This window comes from Bos javanicus, chromosome 28 (assembly GCF_032452875.1).
Source record: "Bos javanicus breed banteng chromosome 28, ARS-OSU_banteng_1.0, whole genome shotgun sequence".
NCBI classification, from domain to species: domain Eukaryota; kingdom Metazoa; phylum Chordata; class Mammalia; order Artiodactyla; family Bovidae; genus Bos; species Bos javanicus.
In genome coordinates, this window is record NC_083895.1 from 16805268 (window position 1) to 16829280 (window position 24013).

General features: G+C 41.1%; 1 protein-coding gene across 2 annotated transcripts in view; it reads right to left on the reverse strand.

Annotated features, from left to right (window-relative positions):
- Positions 1–24013, reverse strand: part of SLC16A9 (solute carrier family 16 member 9) — an 83747-nt gene that overhangs the window by 27684 nt on the left and 32050 nt on the right. Inside the window, exons 2-3 of one of the 2 annotated variants that reach the window (XM_061405040.1) lie at positions 21295–21527; positions 3250–3393 (exon numbers count right to left, since the gene is read on the reverse strand). In XM_061405040.1, the coding sequence (XP_061261024.1) occupies positions 3250–3393; positions 21295–21490 (340 nt within the window). In that variant the 5' untranslated portion in view covers positions 21491–21527. The remainder of the gene's footprint in view (positions 1–3249; positions 3394–21294; positions 21528–24013) is intronic. The other variant, XM_061405041.1, reaches the window with a different exon arrangement.

Sequence of the window (24013 nt, forward strand, 5' to 3'; positions counted from 1 at the left end):
ATAGTGATTAGGTAATATAAAATATCACATATATAACCTGTTCTCAAAGAACTAACAAGTAACCTACTTATTTAGATTATGATCTGAGTATGGAGTTAAATTCAAAATAAACTTTAAGAGTTCTTTTTTTTTTTTTTTTTTTTTTTTTTTTTTTTTTTTTTTTTAATTTCAGATATACACATGCTCCCCATCCTGAACCCTCCTCCCTCCCAACCTCCCCATACCATCCCCCTGGGCCTTCCCAGCGCACCAGCCCCAAGCATCCAGCATCGTGCACTGAACCTGGACTGGCATCTCGTTTCATACATGACATTTCACATGTTTCAATGCCATTCTCCCAAATCTTCCCACCCTCTCCCACAGAGTCCATAAGACTGTTCTATACATCAGTGTTTCTTTTGCTGTCTCGTATACAGGGTTATCGTTACCATCTTTCTAAATTCCATATATATGCGTTAGTATACTGTATTTATGTTTTTCCTTCTGGCTTACTTCACTCTGTATAATAGGCTCCAGTTTCATCCACCTCATTAGAACTGATTCAAATGTATTCTTTTTAATGGCTGAGTAATACTCCATTGTGTATATGTACCACAGCTTTCTTATCCATTCATCTGCTGATGGGCATCTAGGTTGCTTCCATGTCCTGGCTATTATAAACAGTGCTGCGATGAACATTGGGGTACACGTGTCTCTTTCCCTTCTGGTTTCCTCGGTGTGTATGCCCAGCAGTGGGATTGCTGGATCATAAGGCAGTTCTATTTCCAGTTTTTTAAGGCATCTCCACACTGTTCTCCATAGTGGCTGTACTAGTTTGCATTCCCACCAACAGTGTAAGAGGGTTCCCTTTTCTCCACACCCTCTCCAGCATTTATTATTTGTAGACTTTTGGATCGCAGCCATTCTGACTGGTGTGAAATGGTACCTCATAGTGGTTTTGATTTGCATTTCTCTGATAAAGAGTGATGTTGAGCATCTTTTCAACTTTAAGAGTTCTAAAAGCATTAAAAACAATTACAAACACGTAGAAGAGGTTAGGACCTGATGTCAGATGGAATGGATTTAACCCCAAGTCTCCCAGCTTTGCAGCTTTAGTTAGTAATCTCACTTCATTGAGCTTCACTTTCCCTGTCTGTAAAATGTGTTCATATGAAGACTGAATGAGATCATATAAAGCACAGAGCTTAGCGTACAGCTGTTGGTGTTGTTGTTTGTCACTAAGTCATGTCTGACTCTCTGTGACCCCGTGGAGCCTGCCAGGTTCCTCTGTTCATGGGATTTCCCAGGCAAGACCATTGAAGTGGGTTGCCATTTCCTTCTCCAGGGCATCTTCCTGACCCAGGAATCTAACCCTATCTCCTGCTTGGCAGGCAGATTCTTTACCACTGAGTCACCAAGGAAGCATATAAAGCACAGAGCTGAACACACAGTATGAACTCAGATATTAGAGGTTATTATTTCCATCATTTATTATTAGGGAAATATTCCTATGTGAAAAAGAAGAATACTGGTTGTCAACAAAATTAGGTTCTTTCAGGTTTGACTCAAACCAGCCATTTTGCTGGAATTTGTCTCTGAAGTCTTATACACCAAAATCCTTAACTACAGTCCCTGTGTGGGTCATGTCCGGCCCAGCTGTGCTCTTTCCTTTGCTGCCACATGTAGTGATGAGATCTTCCCCCTGTTCCAGTCTATTCCCTTGCAGCCTCTCCTCCTATTAATTAGCTGTGTCAGCATTGGCAGGCACGTCTTCCTCCACCCAAATACGCTGTGTTCTAAGAATTTTGGCACCACTTCTGAACCAATGTCATATAGACGGCACTATAGAACTCCTGTCTAGAAAACAGGCTCTCAACATACATTAATCAAATGTGTTGTAACTTTTCTGACAGTAAAGCAAAAACATGTTAATCAGGAATAACCCATTCTTTACATCAAATGTTTGAGGTTGGTTAGCCTTTTGCTGGAATTTCATTTGGAAAATGTCAATCTTCCTATAGATGTATAACTTATGTTCCTCTGATTATAACTCAAATATAACTCTTAACCATTTCATTACTTAAACAAATATTCAATTACATTTTACTACATAATAAGAGTGGGCATAATATTTTTACAATCTAAAATATAATATTTAAGGAATTCCCTGGTGGTCCAGTGGTTAGGACTCTGCGCTTTTACTGGTAAGAACCCAGGTTCCATCCCTGGTCAGGAGACTAAGAACGTGCTGGCTGTGTGGCATGGCCAAAAATAAGAAATAAATGAATAATAAAATATTTCTACGTGACTAATACACATTTCTATTTGTTCAAACTTAATATGAAAAACTAGAACTTCTGCCTACACTATATTTCAACTACGATTCCCCTCCAATTTATATAACACTGGTGTATTGTTTTTAAAAAAAATCTAATAGCTGAACATTTGGATTTACAGAAACGATACATTTGAAAGTGTATTTGATTTACAAAATACATTTTTAATATTTAGAAGGAAAAGTAATTAAGTCTTTCAGATATTCAGAAGAAACTTGGAAAGCTGGTGTTTTTAAAAAATTCCCTGCCAACAGCTCCTAGGAATCATGAGTCTGGTGATATTCAACACAGAATACAACAAGTACATTACATCACAAAAGTATTTCCCCCAAAACTGTCAGTGTTCTCAGGCCCTGAGTCCTGTACCCCTTCCTCTCCTATAACCAAGATCATCATCAACCACTCGGTTTTATCTGCTCATGCCTTATCTTCCACAAAAACAATCATTATTCTGATGTACTTGAAAATCTACTTTTTACTTCTGCTATGACCTTGTGATTGAGGCCCTGGTGACAGCTACTGCGGAACAGCAGGATGTTTAGAACACAAACAGTTCAACACAGCCCTGTTCAACCAACCGATATGAAAGGGACCACTTCCCACATCAGTGAGAAGTGGCAGGTGTCAGTGACGCCTAAGTTTCACTCTTTCCTCTCTCTTTTCCTTTGTTGTGCTAGAGAGACGAGTGCTAAAATTTAAAAAACCCTTCCCATGCCTTGCAAGAAAACATAATGTGCGTTGTTAAAACACACTTATCCCTTGAAATACTGTAATTCACTGGGTGGGCATTTCATTAAAGCAACAATTTTTGGCGAAGTGGTGGTTGAAAGTGAATTATTCCTGAGCATTTTCACTCCTTACATTAACGTCATTCATTAAAACGATATTTAACTCTCAAAGCTTAGAAAAGCGTCATAGTGACCAGATTTCTTACCTACAACAATGCCATAGGAAAAAAACAGAAAGTAGATATTGGGGGCAAAACTGCTCAACATCAGGCCTCCTGCCACCAGGAAGCCACTGAAGATTGTCACGGCTCTCGCTCCAAAAGATGAGACACACACGCTGCAGACAGGACCTAAAATCATAAACGAAACCTTCACTTATTTAACAGCAACCTCCTCTCCACATCCTATTATCCATCCCATGGGAACTTTAAAATGATTCTTTCCATCATAAAACAACAAAATAACAATAAGCCACTGCATATTCACTATGGGTTGGACACTCTGCTACTTCATGTAAACAATCTCACTTCACCACATTCCTGGGAGCTAGGTGTTTTTGTTATCCTCATTTTTTTTTTTTTTGATAAGGAAATTAAACTTGCAGAAGAGTAAGGTCATATAGTTAAGAAACTGGGGTTCTGGAGTCAGACTTTATTAAATTCTCAATGAGGGTAACAGCAGCAGCCACAGAGTAGTGATAAAGAAATAAAAACCCAGACTGTCTGACTCTTTGAGTCCACCAGTTTTATTATGATTTTTTTTTGTAGCATGCCATATGGCATGTGAGATCTTAGTTCCCTGACCAGGGATCCAACCTGCGCCCCCTCACTGGGAGCACAGAGTCTTAACCACTGCACTACCAGGGAAGTCCCTCGAGCCCACCATCTTAACCATCACACTCTTCTGAGGATTTTGGTCTCCTAGACAGGCCATACATCTTTTCTATGCAAAGCTCCTATCCAGCACAAGACCAGTCATATAATTGATGACAAAAATAAACTTGATGATTCACTCAGTGCAGTCAATAGCAACCCTATAGACAGACGAAGTGAGGAGTGAGGTTACTCCCCTCCTAGAGAATATTCTGGCAGGGGTTTGGGGGGTGGGGTGCGGTGGCAATGCTTCGACCTTACTCACCCAGGCATGAGTTTGTCAGTACCATGTCCTACATACCACATGCAACCTGGAATTTGGGGGAGGAAGTGCACTGTTCACTGACAGGCAAGAGGACCATCACTTGGACCAATCCTATGCAGAGGTGGGCAATTGCTCAGGAACTAAGATTTAAGTGATAGTGAAATCTGTTCTCACTAGTGCCATATCTTCAAAGTATCTACAACTACGGAGCTTAGCATTATTAGAAATAAAAGGACATGAAGGGTTACTTATAGCTCAACAGTCTCATTTACACTCAAGGAAACTGAAGCCCAGAAGGGTTGTCCATGGCCATGGTTCAAAGAGAGTCTAATATTGGATAGCAAAGAGAAACACCTTAACTGAATTCACAACAACCTTTCAAGGTACAATCTATTATCCCCAATTTTTAAAACACATACTCATCAGGATGGCTAAATACAAACAACAGTAAGTATTGGCAAGAATGTAGAGCAATCACAGCTCCCACAGTGCTGACATGATCTTCTGAAGCGGAACATAGCACCGTACAACTCAGAAGTTCTACTTCCGGGTATGTGAGTGTGCGTGCTAAGCCACTTCAGTTGTGTCTGACTCTGTGACCCCATAGACTGTAGCCCACCAGGATTCTCTGTCCGTGGAATTCTCCAGGCAAGAATACTGGAGTGGGTTGCCATGTCTTCCTCCAGGGGATCTTTCCGACCCATGGATGGAACCCCTGTGTCTAGTTTCCTGAATTGGCAGGCAAGTTCTTTACCACTAGCGCCACCTACCTACACCCAAAAGTCATAAACATAAATGGTTACGGCAAAACTAGTCAAAGTAGCCGGAGAAGGCAATGGCACCCCACTCTAGTACTCTTGCCTGGAAAATCCCATGGACGGAGGAGCCTGGTAGGCTGCAGTCCATTGGGTCGCTAGGAGTTGGACACAACTCAGCGACTTCACTTTCACTTTTCACTTTTATGCATTGGAGAAGGAAATGGCAACCCACTCCAGTGTTCTTGCCTGGAGAATCCCAGGGACGGGGAGCCTGGTGGGCTGCCGTCCATGGGGTCGCACAGAGTCGGACACGACTGAAGCTACTTAGCAGCAGCAGCAGCAGTCATAGTAGCCAGTGCCTACAAATACAGATGTTCTTCAGTAGTAGAAAGTATGAGGAGATTCAAACAACGGACTATGATACAGCCATGAGAATGAATGATCTACAGCTACACACAGCAACAGCAATGCAGGAGTAATCTCACAAATGAATGCGGAGTGGAAGACCCAACATGAAAAAAGTACACGTTCGGTAATTTCAATTATTTTCAGCACTTTTTAAGATTTTTTTTGATGTGGATAATTTTTTAAGTCTTTACTGAATTTGTTACAATATTGTTCTGTTTTACATTTTTTGGGTTTTTTGGCCACAAGGCACGTGGCATCTTAGCTCGCCAATGAGGGATCGAATCCGCACTTGCTACATTAGAAGGCAAAGTCTTAACCACTGGACCTGCCAAGGAAGTCCCAGTACTTAGTCCTTCTCAGTACAAAAAGAGGCAAAACTAATCTAGTCAGAGTCAGGACAGCAGTTATCTTTGGTAGGAGTTAGGGAGCTGTATCCAGAAGGGAACGCAGCCCAACTTCTAGGTGCTCTAACGTCCTGTTTCTGGATGTGAATGTGCTCATTACATGAGTTTGTCTGGTTTGTAAAAAAAAAAAAAATTACAGAGCTATATTCTCATGACATGCTCACTTTTCTGTACATATCTTAAAAGTTCTTAAGAAAATGCAAATGGAGAGATGGTGTCATCCATCCACAGTCTTATAAGTGGTGGAACCAGGATCTGACGATCCCAGGCCCATGCTTACCAATACCAGGCCCATTCTTATTCAACACGTTATTAATTGGAGACATACATATAGTGTATTATGGCCACAGGGATTAGTTTCTGCAAAAATCCCCCAGTCAACAATGTGTTAAGCACATATTTAAGACCAGGTTATGATCACTGAGATATTACCAGCTTTTAAAGCCTACAGACATCCCACATTCCTCCCTGGTCATTTCAGGACCTCTTCTGTGAACCAGTACAGAGAAGAAAACTGATATATTTACATGACAGAAGAGAATATTATATGCCAGTGTTTTAGGAGGAAAAGCCATTTGAAAGACCATACTTTTTATCTGACAGTTGAGCTATTGAGCTATGTGTATACCCAAAAAAGAAACACTTAGATACTTCAAAAATAGAAATGATTTTAAGAGTCAAATTTCATAAATGGATAAAGCCGTGACCCTTTTCTGCTGTTTACCAAATTGTACTGACATTGAGAGTCAGTGTTTACAAATTCATCAGTCACATGGAATTGAAACAGAGATTGTAACTGGCATACTTGAAAAGTTTCAAGTTTCACCCTCAAAGTAGGTCTTTAAATTTATTCTCCTTAATGCATGTGAATTCTACAAGGAAACCCAGAGTTTGGGAAGCTGGGAGTGGGATGAAGGGTAATAAATTTCATAGCATGTACAGTCAAAAATCACTACTTTATAAAATATGTGATATTATTATCAATTTTGTGATAAATTATTTTATCATGCTGTCTAATACATGATTCTTTGAAAAAACTTAAGCTTAAGGAAGAAGCAAGCAGAGATTCTTTAACAAATGAAAACAGCAATTTGAAACTGTTTTTAAAGAAATTCTCACCTCATACCTGACTGACTTTATTAAAAAGATAACAAATAAGTGCTGGTTACAATGTGTAGAAAAGGGAACCCTCATGCACCGTTGGTGAGAATGTAAATTGGTGTAGCCACAATGCAAAACAATATGGAGATTCCTCAAAAACTTAAAAATAGAACTACCATAACATCCAGCAATTTCATTCCTGGGTCTTCATTCAAAGAAAACAAAAACACTAATTCAAAAAGATATATGCATCTCCATGTTAAGTGCAACATTATTTACAATAGCCAAGACATGAAACCAACTTAAGTGCTCATCGATAGATAAATGGATGTGGGGTGTGTGTGTGTGTGTATATATATATTTATATATATACAATGGAATGTTACTCAGCCATCAAAAAGAATGAAATCTTACTATTTGTGACCGTATGGATGGACCTAGAGAGTATTATACTAAGTGAAATAAGTCAGACAGAGAAAGATAAATACTTTATGATTTCACTTATATGTGTAACCTAAAAAAGTAAAATGAACAAACATATCTAAACAGAAGCAGTCATGGATACAGAGAACAAACTGGTGGTTGCCAGAGAGGAGTGGTGTAGAGGGAGAGAAAACTAGATCAGGGAAATTAAGAGATGCAAACTCCCAGTTACAAAATAAATGAGTCACAGGTATGAAATGTAGAGCGTGGGGAATACAGTCAATAATTATAGAGTGTCTTAGTATGGTAACAGAGTGTAATTACGCTTATTATGGTGATCATTTTAAAACATGTGCTGTGCTGTGCTTAGTCGCTCAGTTGTGTCCTACCCTTTGTGACCTCATGCATTGTAGCCCACCAGGCTCCTCTGTCCATGGGGATTCTCCAGGCAAGAATACTGGAGTGGGTTGCCATGCCCTCCTCCAGGGTATCACCCCAACCCAGGAATCAAACCCAGGTCTCCTGCATTGCAGGTGGATTCTTCACCACCTAAGCCACCAGGGAAACTCACTTAAAAACACATCGAAATAGCAAATCACTATGCTGTGTATTAGAACTAACATGGTGCTGTAAGTCAGTTATACTTCAAAAACAAACAAGCCAACAAAAAAGCTCATAGGAAAAGAAATCAAGTATGTGGTTACCAGAGGTAGAGGGTAGAGGGAAGAAGTGGAGGACAGTGGTCAAAAGGTCCAAACTTTCAGTTATAAGGTAAATGAGCACTAGGGTTGAAATGTACAACATGATAAATATAATTAACACTGTTGTATTTATATATGAAAGTTGTTAAGAGAGTGAATCCTCTCCTTAACAGTTCTCATTGCAAGGGAAAAAATTTTTTCTACTTCTTTAAAGCTGTCCATATATAAAATGTTGGATGTTCACGAAACTAAAACATAATGATAGGAAAGAAAATGTTTTCTATCTCTTTAATGCTGTGCATATACGAAATGATGGATGTTCACTAAACTTACTGTGGTAATCGTTTCATGATAAATGTAAGTTAAATCATACTATACACCTTAAACTTATACAGCACTTTATGTCAATTATTCCTGCATAAAACTAGAAGAAAAAAAATTCTCTACTTTCACACCATCAACTGCTGCTAAGTGAAATGAAAAAAAATCTTGATGTCAGAGGTTAAAGACAAAGAATTTTAGAGCTGAAAGAGGCCTTGGAAAGGGCCCAAAGGTAAAATGATGAAACTGGAGCTTAGAAGGATCATGTGATTTGACCAAGAATCCATAGCTAATCAATGACAGAACTAAGGCCAAAGTCAGCCCAACATTCTTCCCAACTGAGAAGTGTTTCCATTGGCACCTTAATGGTTTTCTAGAAATATGTTTAAAAAACAGCAACATACTTTTGTATTATCTCACAGTTTAAGTAGCTTAATGAATTTATGGAAGATGAAAACATGACATTTATGCTCATTTTGGTGCTTAAAGGTTTAGAACAAATTATTTCATTCTCATCCTCAGAACCAGGGTATTTCTAGACTTGATTTACACAGCTTTAAACCACAGCAGCCCCAGGTTTCATCAATAACAATTAGGGCAAAGTACACTGGAAGTGACCAGTAAGTCACACCCACAAAACCCGATACATTTATGTGTTTAGCTCTTTACAGTAACAGGCAAGTTCTCCAAGATGATAAACCACAGATTACTCCTCAGCACTGGACTAGTTTCTATTCAAGAGACTAAATAAATCAAACGACTACTCTCAGGGGAGACTGATGAGGCCTCAAGTGTTTTACTTTGCAGAAGGAACCTTTGGAACAAAAGTCAGTTAACTTGTAATGTGAACCAGTAATTCCACTGCTTGGGATCTGTAAAATTTTAGAAAAAAGGGAGGGAGGAGCACCATCATTGGGTTGCCGATTTTTTTACTTTGACAAATAAAAACATTTTTAAAATGTAATAACCATCTGTTTCCATTGCCTCATCATTAAAGCAGAAGAAGGAATATTTTAATAAGGAAATAGTGAGCAGTATATTTTCAGAGTAAAATGGAAGCCAGTACGATAGTGGGAAACACATACAATGTATCACTGTCTTCATATTCATTTTGTCTTTTGTGAAAAGTTGTCTTTTTTCTTTTTTTGGTTTTGTTTTTCTTTTTGGGCCTTACCATGCAGCATATGGGATCTTAGTTTCCCTACCAAGGATCAAACCCGTGCCTCTTGCATTGGAAGTTCAGTCTTACCACTGGACCTCTATGGAAGACCCCATGAAAAGTTTTCTTGAACTCATAGTTTTATATGTATTGGGGTTTAGGAGCCATTATTACTACCTTCTGTTTGGGTAATTAATCTTGATTGCTTAGATGAACTGAAAATGCTCAGTAGTAGGGCTGGCAGTCAGCACAGAAGAATGGTTTGAGGATAGCAGGTGACAGGTGGGGCGGTAAGAGGTATGCATGTATGCATGCCCCGTTGTTTAGTCGTGTCCGACTCTTTGCAACCCTGTGGACTGTAGCCCACCAGGCTCCTCTGTCCATGAGATTCTGGTAGGCAGGGTCCTAAAAGATATTCCACTCTTTTGCATAGTGGCCTGGCAACATCTTTGGCACGATGCTGACACTTTCCCTCTAAAAAGGTAAGAATTTGCTGTATGACAGAGGGAGCTCAAAACCAGGGCTCTGTGACTACCTAGAGGGGTGGCAGGTGGGGAAAAGGTTCAAAAGGAAGGGGACATATGTATGCCTATGGTTGATTCATGCTGATGTATGGCAGAAACCAACACAATATTGTAAAGCGATTATCCTCTAATTAAAAATAAATAAAATTTTCAAAAGAGGTAAGAACTTACATATTAGGGAGTAGCCCTATAAACCAAAGTGAGCAATGAAGAATGAAAGGAGGATACAGATGAGTTTTAAGACAGCTGTGCTTAGTCACTCAGTCATGTCCAACCCTTTGTGACCCCATGGACTGTAGCCTGCCAGCCTCCTCTGTCCATGGAATTCTCCAAGCAAGAATACTGGAGTGGGTTGCCATGCCCTCCTCCAGGGGATCTTCCCAACCCAGGAATCAAACCCAGGTCTCCTGCATTGTGGGCAGTTCTTTACCATCTAAGCCACCAGGGAAGCCCTGTTGCTGCTGCTGCTAAGTCGCTTCAGTCGTGTCCAACTCTGTGCGACCCCATAGACGGCCTCACACCAGGCTCCCCCGTCCCTGGGATTCTCCAGGCAAGAACACTGGAGTGGGTTGCCATTTCCTTCTCCAATGCATCAAAGTGAAAAGTGAAAGTGAAGTCGCTCAGTTGTGTCTGACTCTTAGCGACCCCATGGACTGCAGCCTATCAGGCTCTTCCGTCCATGGGATTTTCCAGGCAAGAGTACTACTGGAGAGGGGTGCCATTGCCTTCTCCGAAGGGAAGCCTTACAACCTCTTAAATACAAAATGAAACAAAAATATAAAACCATGTGTTCATAGCCATCTGAAGATCCGACTGATTGATATTATTCTCAGTCAAGAGGGAAATGAAAATGAAAACTCCAGTGGAAAAAGTGTTTTGTTATGATCAAGGGTGAATTAGAAAATGAGAAGGATGCGTTGTTTTAAGGAAGTCAGAATGAACTACTAGTAAGGGATGAAATTGTTTCCTTTAGCCCTTCAGGGTGATGTGGGAAGAAACTGTTAAATTTTTGCTGGTGGTTGAGATTAGAAAGGAGGAAGAATACACTGATTAAAATTTTAAAATCTGCTATGAATAGTAACATGAATTTAAGGCTGCGTGAAGCACACAAAAAAGTAAATATTTGACCATTACCATTCCCCCACTATTTACCAAGCATCCGTTAGAGAAGCACTGCTGCAAAACAGAAAAATAAGAAGCTACACATGGAATGTTAAAGTTTCTAGTAGCTCCATGAGCAAACGAAAAAGAGGTAAAATTGATGTCAATAATATAGTTTACCTAACCGACTGTATCGAAAACATTATCACTTCAGCACTTCAATATCATTAGAGATATTCTACACTCCTTTATTTTGTACTAAGTCTTTGAAATCCAGTATGTATTTGTGACACTTTCATCACATCTCATCTTGAAATAACCACATTGTAAGTACCCAACAGGTACATATGGCTAGTTACTGTTCTGGACCACACAGCCCTGGTGTGCAGTCTCATGGCACCTGGTCTCGTATCAAGGGAGGAAAGGACACAGAGAAGAACACACACAGTTTCCAAGCAAGGCCAAAAGGCAAAACAACCGAAGGTCCAAACCTAAGGCCGTGGGTGATGAAGTCCCAAAAGAAAGGTTCAGATCACGTGTTTGGGAATTTCAGAAAAGGGAGATCATCATGGGCCAACGAACCGAGTCTTGAACTGGGCTGTGAAGTATGGTTATATTGAGTGGAGGCAACAGACCCATGATGCAGTTTTCCAGTTTATAAATTTTGTAAGAAAGCTTTGGGAAATGAATTATCTCCTTTGAAAAGTAAATCAACTCCCATGAACTTCTCTCTCCCAAAAAGATTCAGAGTCCCCAGAGTGGTAGGATGGCCTGGCCTGCCACAGGGCGTAGAAATATCTCACTCTATTCATATTAGAGTGAGAAATAAATTATAGGGACTTCCCTGGTGGTCCAGTGGTTAAGGTTCTGTGCTTCCAATGTAGGGGGTGCAGGTTTGATCTCTGGTTGGACAGTTAAGATCCCCAGGCCTCCAGGCTAAAAATCCAGAACATAAACAACAGAAGCAATATTATTCTTGCTTCAACAAACAACAGAAACAAATTCAATAAAGTCTTTTAAAATGATCCACATCAAAAAAAATCTTAAAAAAAAGAATGAAATTATAGCAGGTTGAAATTTGACATATATATATATATGGCTTCCTTGGTGGCTCAGCAATAGAATCTGCCTACAACGTAGGAGATACGGATTCGATTCCTAGGTCGGGAAGATCCCCTGGAGGAGGGCATGGCAATCCACTCCAGTATTCTTGCCAGGAAAATACCATGGACAAAGGAGCCTGGCAGGCTACAGTCCATGGGGTCACAAAGAGTGGAACACGACTGAAGCAACTGAGAACATACATTGTGTGTGTGTGTGTGTGTGTGTGTGTGTATAATGAAATTATAACCAGGCTGTGTGCTCACAGTGCTGTAAAGGTTCCCTAACAGAGTAGACTGATTGGGTTCAGGACTCCCATTCCTTCACTTACAATGCAGGGAGCCCAACAATGCAGGTTCCTCCTTCCTCATTCTTGCTGAGACCAGAAATTTTAAGTTTATCTTCCTGAGGAAGAGAAAGGCACTACGGAGCCACACCCACTCAAATCCTTGCTGTCAAGTATACTGATCACCTTTGCCTGTGGGTTGGTTTGGCATATTACACACATTTGCTTTTTTCAAGTCAGTAAAACCTGCATGATTCGCACCAATCAACCGTAGACCCGCCTAGCACGCTGGGAGCGGGCCAATGTAACAGGAGGCAGAAATTCAGCCCTACACAAAGGAGTCTACAGTACTTGGGGGTAAAATTGTATGGATACACTCAAACTCAGCTCTGCCAACATTTGCAACTCAGGCAGCAAATCTGTTGGCTATACTGACTCATTATATTAACCCAGGGATAGATGTACTGACTCCTTAGCAATTTGAAGACCTTTAAAGGAACTAAGGAGTTGGACACGACTGAGCAACTTCACTTTCACTTTTCTCTTTTCATGCACTGGAAAAGGAAATGGCAACCCACTCCAGTATTCTTGCCTGGAGAATCCCAGGGACGACGGAGCCTGGTGGGCTACCGTCTATGGGGTCGCACAGAGTGGGACACGACTGAAGCGACTTAGCATAGCATAGCATAGCATAGCATAGCATAGCATAAGGCAAAAAATGAGAGGGAAGGGACTCTTCAATCTATTTGGAGTACAAAACTGCAGAACAAAAGATCTCTCTGCTCCATCAGCATCTCTGTTGCTGGAAAAATGGCCCCACCCTTCTCCTTGAATTTGAAGAATTACATCTAACCAAAGAGTGCTTTCTCTCAATTTAATAAAAGACTGAATAATATTCCACTGTATATATGTAGAGCAGAAATTAACACAGTATTGTAATACAAATATACTCCAATAAAAATTAATAAAGGGGCTTCCTCCCCAGTGGTACAGTGGATAAGAATTAGCCTGCTAATGCAGCAGACATGGGGTTGATCCCTGGTCCGGGAACATTCCACACATGGAGCAGCAATTAAGTCCACGTGCCACAGCTACTGGAGCCCTTGAGCTCTAGAGCCCACGAACCACAACTATCAAAGCCTGCACGCCTAGAGCCTTTGCTCCACAGCAATAGAAGCCACTGCAATGAGAAGCCCATGCATGGCAACTAGAGAGTAGCCCCCAAGCTCTGCAACTAGAGAAAGTCTGTGTGCAGCAAGGAAGATCCAGTGCAACAACAACAACAACAAAATATGTATATATAAGGCCATGATTGCCCTTTAGTTCACTGACCTTCCATTCCTTCTGTATCCTTCAGATTCTGACCAGAGAAACTGAACCAGAAGTAGATGTACGTTAGGAGATTTATTGCAACGAAGTGGCTTATGCGGTTGTGGGGCTTGGTGAGGCAAGCATGGTGTCCACGGGATAGGCATCAGTAAGGGCAGGTTGGAACTCTCTCCCACAGGATGAAGCCACAGCCCGCAGGCAGAATTTCTTCTTCTGAAAAGCTCCCTTATGCTCATAAAGTCTTTCAACAAATTGAATCAGATCCATCTAGTTTATTCAGGATAATCTCTCTGACTTAGAGTCAACTGACTATGGACTCAGAGCACATCTATAAAACACCTTCACAGCCACACCTCCATGAGTGTTTCAACAACCACAGAATGTAGCCTAGCCAAGTTGACACCAACTGTCACACCTATTGGCTATACCTGCTGCTGCTAAGTCGCTTCAGTCGTGTCTGACTCTGTGCAACCCCAAAGACGGCAGCCCATCAGGCTCCCCCATCTAACACAATGTTATATACCTAACACATCTGTGTCATACCTAACACAATCTCTCCTTCTCCAGCCAAATTTACTCTACCAGACCATGTCACGTGCAGTGCAGACACCAGGGCTCTGCATAGACTGCCCTCTCTCTGCCCATCTGCCTTGCCCAGCCCATACAGACTGTCTTGTTCTTGCTATTCTTGGTATTTGTGGTGATATCTCAGGATCACTACTCTTTTTCCCTCTTTCCTGAGATTATAAACGACTCATAGCAGAGAAGATGTCTTCTGCTGCCAAGCACCATCTCTGTTTTTCTACAAAGCAATCCTATGAAGTAGGTACTTTGATTATCTCCCATTTAAAGATGAAGAAACAGACTTAACAGGTCAGAAAAAACCCTTAGATAGTGTACTTCACCTTGGGCAGGTCACTAAACCCTAAGGACAATAACGCCTACTTCAGTGTATTGTACCTGGGTTCCATCCCTGGGTTGGGAAGATCCCCTGGAGAAGGGGAAGGCTACCCAGTCCAGTATTCTCGCCTAGAGAATTCCATGGACTGTATAGTCCATGGGGTTGCAAAGAGTCAGACATGACTGAGTGATTTTCACACACACACACACACACACACACCGTGTATTGTTATGAGGATCAAGTAAGCGAAGGTGACTGCCAGACACACAAGGGGCACTTTCCAAACTAAAGGGACAAACAGATGAAAAACAGAATTTGTGGGTCTTCCCTGGTGGTTCAGTGGCTAAGACTCCATGCTCCCAATACAGGGGGGCCAAGGTTCGATCCTTGGTGACAGAACTAGATCCCACAAGCCACAGCTAAGAGTTCACACGCTACAACTAAAGATTCCACGTGCTACAATTAAGACTTGGTGCAGCCAGATAAATACAGTTAAACAAATATTTTCTAAAAAGTAGAATTTGTATGTTGCTTGGCAAAGGTACTCCTGCTATACTTCAGTTCAGTTCAGTCCAGTCACTCAGTCATGTCCAACTCCCTGCAACCCCATGAACCACAGCACACCAGGCCTCCCTGTCCATCACCAACTCTCAGAGTCCACCCAAACCCAGGTCCATTGAGTCAGTGATGGCATCCAACCATCTCATCCTCTGTCATCCCCTTCTCCTCCTGCCCTCAATCCTTCCCAGCATCAGGGTCTTTTCAAATGAGTCAGCTCTTCGCATCAGGTGGCCAAAGTATTGGAGCTTCAGCTTCAACATTAGTCCTTCCAATGAACACCCAGGACTGGTCTCCTTTAGGATGGACTGGTTGGATCTCTGTGCAATCCAAGGGACTCTCAAGAGACTTATCCAACACCACAGTTCAAAAAGCATCAATTCTTCAGCGCTCAGCTTTCTTTATATTCCAAGTCTCACATTCATACATGACTTCTGGAAAAACCATAGCCTTGACTAGACAGACCTTTGTTGGCAAAGTAATGTCTCTGCTTTTGAATATGCTATCTAGGTTGGTCATAACTTTCCTTTCAAGGAGTAAGCGTCTTTTAATTTCATGGCTGCAATCACCATCTGCAATGATTTTGGAGCCCAGAAAAATAAAGTCAGCCACTGTTTCCACTGTTTCCCCATCTATTTGCTATGAAGTGGTGGGACCAGATGCCATAATCTTAGTTTTCTGAATGTTGAGCTTTAAGCCAACTTTTTCACTCCCCTCTTTCACTTTCATCAAGAGGCTCTTTAGTTCTTCTTCACTTTCTGCCATAAGGGTGATGTCCTTTGCATATCTGAGGTTATTGATATTTCTCCTGGCAATCCTGATTCCAGCTGTGCTTCTTCAAGCCCAGCGTTTCTCATGACGTACTCTGCATATAAGTTAAATAATCAGGGTGACAATATACAGCCTTGATGTACTCTTTTTCCTATTTGGAACCAGTCTGTTGTTCCATGTGCAGTTCTAACTGTTCCTTCCTGACCTGCATACAGGTTTCTCAAGAGGCAGGTCAGGTGGTCTGGTATTCCCATCTCTTTCAGAATTTTCCACAGTTTGTTGTGATCCACACAGTCAAAGGCTGTGGCATAGTCAATAAAGAAGAAACAGATGTTTTTCTGGAACTCTCTTGCTTTTTCCATGATCCAGTAGATTTTAGCAATTTGATCTCTGGTTCCTCTGCCTTTTCTAAAACCAGCTTGAACATCTGGAAGTTCACAGTTAATGTATTGCTGAAGCCTGGCTTGGAGAATTTTGAGCATTACTTTCCTAGCATGTGAGATGAGTTCAATTGTGCTGTAGTTTGAGCATTCTTTGGCGTTGCCTTTCTTTGGGATTGGAATGAAAACTGACCTTTTCCAGTCCTGTGGCCACTGCTGAGTTTTCCAAATTTGCTGGCATATGGAGTGTAGCACTTTCACAGCATCATCTTTCAGGATTTGGAATAGCTCAACTGGAATTCCATCACCTCCACTAGCTTTGTTTGTAGTGATGCTTCCTAAGGCCCACTGGACTTCACATTCCAGGATGTCTGGCTCTAGGTGAGTGATCATACCACCATGATTATCTGGGTCATAAAGATCTTTTTTGTATAGTTTTGTGTATTCTTGCCACCTCTTCTTAATATCCTTGGCTTCTGTTAGGTCCATACCATTTCTGTCCTTTATTGAGCCCATCTTTGCATGAAATGTTCCCTTGGTATCTCTAATTTTCTTGAAGAGATTTCTAGTGTTTCCCATTCTACTGTTTTCCTCTATTTCTTTGCACTGATCGCTGAGGAAGGCTGTCTTATCTTGCTATTCTTTGGAACTCTGTATTTAGATGCTTATATCTTTCCTTTTCTCCTTTGCTTTTCACTTCTCTTCTTTTCACAGCTATTTGTATGGCCCCCTCAGACAGCCATCTTTTTCTTGGGGATGGTCTTGATCCCTGTCTCCTGTACAATGTCATGAACCTCCGTCCATAGTTCATCAGGTACTCTGTCTACCAGATCTAGTCCCTTAAATCTCTTTCTCACTTCTACTGTGTAGTCATAAGGAATTTGATTTAGGTCATATCTGGATGGTCTAGTGGTTTCCCCCACTTTCTTCAATTTAAGTCTGAATTTGGCAATAAGGAGTTCATGATCTGAGCCACAGTCAGCTCCTGGTCTTGTTTTTGCTGACTGTATAGAGCTTCTCCACCTTCGGCGGCAAAGAATATAATCAATCTGATTTTGGTGTTGGCCATCTGGTGATGTCCGTGTGTAGATACACTTGCTCAGCTGTCATCTGCAGAGGTTGGATCACAAAATTGGTCAAGGATGACACCTACCAGACCTTCTCTGGACAAAACTGGGTAAAGAAAACAACTCGTGTTTCTTGGCTATGATATAACTTGCTGCAGAAGAATCATCTGGGGAGCTAGTTAGGATGAAGATTCCTAGGACTTCCCTAGTGGTCTAGTGGCTAAGACTCTGCACTCCCAACGCAGGGAGCCCAGGCGTGATCCCTGCTCAGGGAACCAGATCCCACATGTAGCAACAAAGATCAGAGATCCAGTGTGCCTCAGCTAATACCTGAGCAGCCAAATAAATAAATAAATACATATATATTTTTTTAATGATAAAAAATGAAGATTCTTGGGACCATCTCCACCCTCACAGCACTGATGAGTAAGAAATGGGCTTTTTAAAGCTCAAGTAATTCATATATGCTCCTAAATTTGAAGAACAACTATCAAAGATGTACTTATATAAATACATATATGCATACACACATATATATGTATAAATTATATTAATTATATTAATTTTTATCAAAAAGGATGCAAACACCAGACTGCAGCCACTGGACACAATTTATTTGTCATGATTTAGACAGAATGAGCACAGTGACACATTCAAGCACAAACCTACAGTGTTTCTCTTTCTAAATAAGTCAACAGCAATCATATATTTGAAAAACATCAAAAAAGTGCCAGAATGAAATCTAAGTAGAGAGGGCTTAAGCCAGTGGTAGTTCCAACTTGAAAATCACTTTGGAAGCTTCTTGAAAAAAAAATCATGTATGTGGGCCCCATTATAAACTGAATTAGAATACCTAAGGTCTAATCTAGGCGTTTATATGCTGAAATTTTCTGCCAACGATTCTGATTATCTCCCTATTTTAGTATCACTGATAGGACTTCCCTGGTGGTCCACTGGTCCAGAATCCATCTGCCAAGACAAGGGACATGGGTTCTATCCCTGTTCCGGGAAGATCTCACATTCCACGGGACAACTAAGCCTGTGCCCCACAACTGCTGAGCCCGAGCTCCGCAGCAAGAGAAGCTACTGCAATGAGAAGTCGGAAAGTAGTCTCCACTCTCCACCAACTAGAGAAAGCTCATGTGCAGCAGCGAAGACTCGGCACAGCCAAGAGTAAGTAAGTTAATAGAGTTAAAAGAAAAATAATCACTGATAAACATCGTGAGGTGTACTTTTCCTGTTTCCAAGGTAGTACCGATCTGTTTGTTTCTGCGTAGGACAAAGTGGTAGACGAAGTAGAAGCTGAATGTGGCTCAAACACTGCTCAACACCTCTCGCTCACATTGTATTACCATAGCTCTCAGGATTTGTCCTCTAATTTGTGCTATAAAGAGCCAAGAGAGGCCAACAACGTGGATCTTCAGTGACCACTAACTAAAGTGCACACAGGCACGTGCAAATGCACACATACGCACGCACACACACACACACACACACACACCCGTAAGTCTTAGGTCTCCTGTCAGCATTTTCTTCTCACTGCTTCCTCATTCTGGAACCCTCTGGTCTCCACAGTCTACGCTTATCTTCAAAAGTTTTGATTAGCTGGTCTAAGTGTCTCCTCATCTAGCTGTAGACACTGAAGATAAGTGACTTGCATGTGGTCCCTCAGCTACAGGGTAGTGGAGCCAGGGCTCAGACTAACTCTGACTTCAGCCCAACATTTCCCTCAGTACTTGTTCACTCCCTGGACATTCAGTGGGATGCTCTCTCTCCAGCCCAACCAGCGGGATAGGACTTGGCTTTAAAAAAGGCCATGCACTTGGTCTGCTGCCCTGCTCTTGCTATCTGGAAATTCTTAACTTTTTTAACAGAAGGTCCTGAATTTTCATTTCGCACATGGGCTTGCAAATTACGTATCTGGTCCTGCCTATAAGTGAAGAGGGCTGCTCGTGGCCCTGAGACAAACTAATCATTCACTGGGGAACCTGCAGAAAGTGGAGAGCCACAGTTCAGAATCTCAACGTCAGCTCTGACCACCCTACCCATCCCTAAGATGATCTTAGCTTCCCTGAACCCTCAAACCCTCAAGTCCTACCTGGACAAACTTCATGAAAAAGAGCTGTTCCCCAGGTATGTGCTAATAGAGGTAGTATTTCAATTACCCTTTGACTCTGGCTGGAAGGCAAGTAATTGCATTCCTATTTAACTTTGAATTTGCTAATAGAAATGATGACTAATTGGAAAACATTTAAAAATTCTCTTCTCACCAGATCATTCTCTAAAAATTATACTCTCAAACATATCAACCACCATTCACTTGTCCTCTGACCGCTTTACAAACAGCCCACATTTTGAAAAATTCTTTCAAACAAATCTTGGCAAATGTTTCCTGTTTTTCTTAAGCTTATAATGAGTGTTATTTTCATTTGTCTAGTTACGCTTAGTTATCTTATCTGACATGGCCAGATGATCCAGCATTGTTTTTCAAGTCTTGTTTTTAATTTAACAAGGTAATGAATCAGTTGGAAGCAACTGTTTATGTTTTATTTTGTTCTAAGAAGTCCCCTTTAGTGATCAGGAAAGACAACAAATTTAAAAAAAGGAATAGCCATTGCATTTTCTTTGGAAATCATTGTAGAGCTGCAAAAAGATCTTATAAATCACCACATGCGTTGTCCTTATTTTCCCATAAGAACAGATTGTGATTTGCTCAATGAATCATCATGTCAAGTTCAAAGCACAGAAAGAGACTCCAGGGCTACGTTTTAGCATGTCTGTTCTTAACCAGTTCCAAGTAAGTTAGACTGACAATCACTAAATATACTGCGGAGTTCAAACTGCAACTCTAGAAACTGAAGTGCATATAACCCTTCAAAAAAAAAGCCCCTCCACTACGCTCTCTAAAGATGCTAAGAATCACTATTGTACCATACTTGATAAGTGCTAATCAAGAATATTACTTCTGGATACATTACATAAAGGTCACACAAAATGCATCACATACATAACACTGCATTTAAATCCTTAATGGCATCATCAATGTGAGATGGGACTATCCTTTGCCATGTCAAATTTTTCTTAAGAAGGTGACACAAATGTAGGACATGCAATTTGATCACAATATATCTGAATCAGAGAGGAGTAACTATGAATCACAGAGGAACTGTTTCCAGGACTAATGCAAAACATTTGGCCTTTTGGTCACCAGCATTCATCGGACAGACGTGGATCACTGTCCTCACACCCTTGTATCTTTCTTACTTGTGGAAGTATCTGTGTCTTACTAGACTGAACCTCTTTAAGACAGAAATAAATGATGTGTTAGCCATTCATCCTTTCATATCCAGCATCAATGCCTAGTACACAGCAGCAAATAAATGAATAAAGTTATGAATTCTTCAATATCTTATGGAATTTCTGTATTTTCACACGATTTAGTACTGTGAGGGCTTCCCTGGTAGCTCAGATGTTAAAGAATCTGTCTGCAATGCGAGAGACTTGGGTTTGGTCCCTGGGTCAGGAAGATCTCCTGGAGAAGGAAATGGCAACCCACTGTACTGTTCTGGCCTGGAAATTCCCATGGACAGAGAAGCCTGGTGGGCTACAGTCCATAGAGTCGCAAAAAGTCAGACATGACTGTCAGACACACTATAACAGTGAAGGAGAGGTTTATAATCTCAGTGAAAGCAGAAAAGTAGGTATTATACTTAAAAAAAAAATTGTAGCCTCCTATGCCTTGTACAGTGTTAATGAGCCAGGAAACAATTACGTAATTAAACGATTAATGAGTGAGGAGAAGCACAAAGTTATCCACTTACTCGCAAGCAAGCCAACTCCACTTGCAAGGGATCCAATCCAGGCCGTTTTTCCTTTTCCTTCACCAAAGGCGTCCAGCCATTCTATGTACAAGACACCAACAGCTAACGGTGACCCATAACACAAAAACTGAGTAAAGAAGGAGACAACCACAATCACCCAGCCCCAGCCACCATCGGGTGGCTTTTTAAATTCCATTGTAACGTGAAGTCAAGCAGGCGTCTCTCACTGGGTCCTACGCAAAAAAAGAAAAAAGAAAAAGCATATTTAGAGTATGGTAAGGCATGGTATTTTAGATTTAAAATAGCTCCTCTTAAATTAAAATATTAAAAAGTTCCCTAAAAATACACAAGGAAAAGGATAAGAGATCACTGACATATCAAGTTAACTTTAAAATTTTTATTTCTGATTTGAATAAGTACTATATCCACATGTTTCCAAAAAATGTTTTTTATATTATAAAAAGGATACATTAGGAGTTCGGAATAAACACATATGCACTGCTGCTACTGCTAAGTCACTTCAGTCGTGTCCGACTCTGTGGGACCCCATAGACAGCAGCCCACCAGGCTCCCCCGTCCCTGGGATTCTCCAGGCAAGAACACTGGAGTGGGTTGCCATTTCCTTCTCCAATGCATGAAAGTGAAAAGGGAAAGTGAAGTCGGTCAGTTGTGTCTGACTCCTATATATAAAATAGATAACCAACAGGCACCTACTGTATAGCATGGAGAACTATAATCAATATTTTGTAATAACCTATAAGGGAAAGAATCTAAAAAGAATATATATATGTGTGTGTATGTATATACATATGTAGGTGTATATATACATACATATACACACACACACACACACAATATATGTACAACTCAATCACAGTGCTGTATAACATGACACTGTAAATCAACTACACTTCAAAATTTTTTAAAAAGGCATAGAGTGGAAAGTCTCCTTCCCAAATTTATCCCCACTCACCAGGTTCCCACCCCAAGCCAGCCACAGGAAATGACTGTTTTGGATTCTTGTTGCATGTTGAGTTCCCCATGAAGAAGACTCTTAGCAAGAGCAGGTTTATTAAAAGTGTTCTCAATGGAAGAGAACAGAGAGCAGCAAGAGAAGGCAAGCCACCATACCGAGTTAAGGGCTAAGGAGATTTCCAAAGCCAGCTGACCTCTCAGAGTTGCCCTGAGTGGGGCAAGAGGAGCTGGCCCTTCACAGCCCCATGTTGATAACTCACCAATTGCAGGTCCCCTGGGAAGGGGGCGTGACCTCGGGTGTGGTGACTCTATTCAAAAGGGGCAACCATTACCCCTGGGGGCTGTTACCTGAAGCCATCTGTCAGCAGCCCTTCAGTTTCAGGGGCAAGAAACCTTTCATTCCTAAAGGGAGTCTGGAGGGAGGATAGGCAGCACGGCACAATGTTCATCAACTCAAGTATCCCTCCAGAGTTTCCTTTTTTTCAAAAGAACATATTCATTTATTTTTTTGCACTTGGTCTTCCTTGCGCAGGCTTCTCAGTGCAGGAGCTTCTCTCGCTGCAGAGTACAGGCTCCAGACTTGGGTTGCAGTAATTGTGGCTCCTGCTCCCCGGCTCTAGAGCACAGGCTTAGTGGTTATGGCACACGGGCTTAGTTGCTCCATGGCACGTGGGATCTTCCCAGATCAGGGATGGAATCCGTGTCCCCCACATTGGCAGGTAGATTCTTAACCACTGGACTACCAGGGAAGTCCCCTTCAAGAGTTTCTTTATGAATATAACAAGCAAAAACAAGCAAATAGTCTTAGATATCCTCTTTTCAACAAAACATTCATTTGGTTCAAAATGGAAAAAAAAAAATGACAGACGATATACAGTCTCCCTCTACCTAGTTCCTGTCTAATTTCCATACCCTTCAAAGGTAACCAACGCTTCTTGTTTCTCTTGTATTTTTCTAGAACTGAAGCAACTTAGCACACACTCACACAGAATTAACATAAATACATAGCCTTATAGCCCTGTCGCTAAGTCGTGTCCGACTCTTTGCGAACCCATGGACTGTTGCCTACCAGGCTCCTCTGTCTGTGGGATTTTCCAGGCAATAGTACTGGAGTGGATTGCCATTTCCTTCTCCAGGGGATCTTCCCAACCCAGGGATCGAACCCGGGTCTAAGCTAACTCAAATATAGATTCCCTCTAATTTTTTTAGACACACAAAAAATAGCATGTTATATTTATATTGGTATGTGTCTTGCTTTTTCTCACTTGAAAAATACCTTGAAGATCTTTCACATCAATGCGTAATAACCATCCTCACTCCTTTCTTTCAGCTACGTTGTGTTCCAGTAATTCTAAATTCTTTAACCACTGCTCCCAAAGAAAAACAATGCTGTAATAAATAACCTCACATTCACATATATCTTTATACATATCTGAAAAGAATTGCTGAGCCAACTACAAATATAGATTTGTAATTGTAATTAGTATTAGCAAATTGACTTCAAGGGATTAAACCAATTTATCTGAGCCCCAGCAACTTTGGGTGTGCGGTGAAACTTCAGGATTTTTGTCAATTTGTTGGCTTTAACTTGCATTTCTCAGCATTCTCTGAATGATATGTGTTGTCTCATAGGTGAAAAGTCAGTTGTAATTCTTATCTAATTCTTGGGTATATATGGGTGTTTCTGGATTTTTCTTTCTGTTCCAATGATCTGTCTAGTCACCCATCATTATCAAATTTGTTT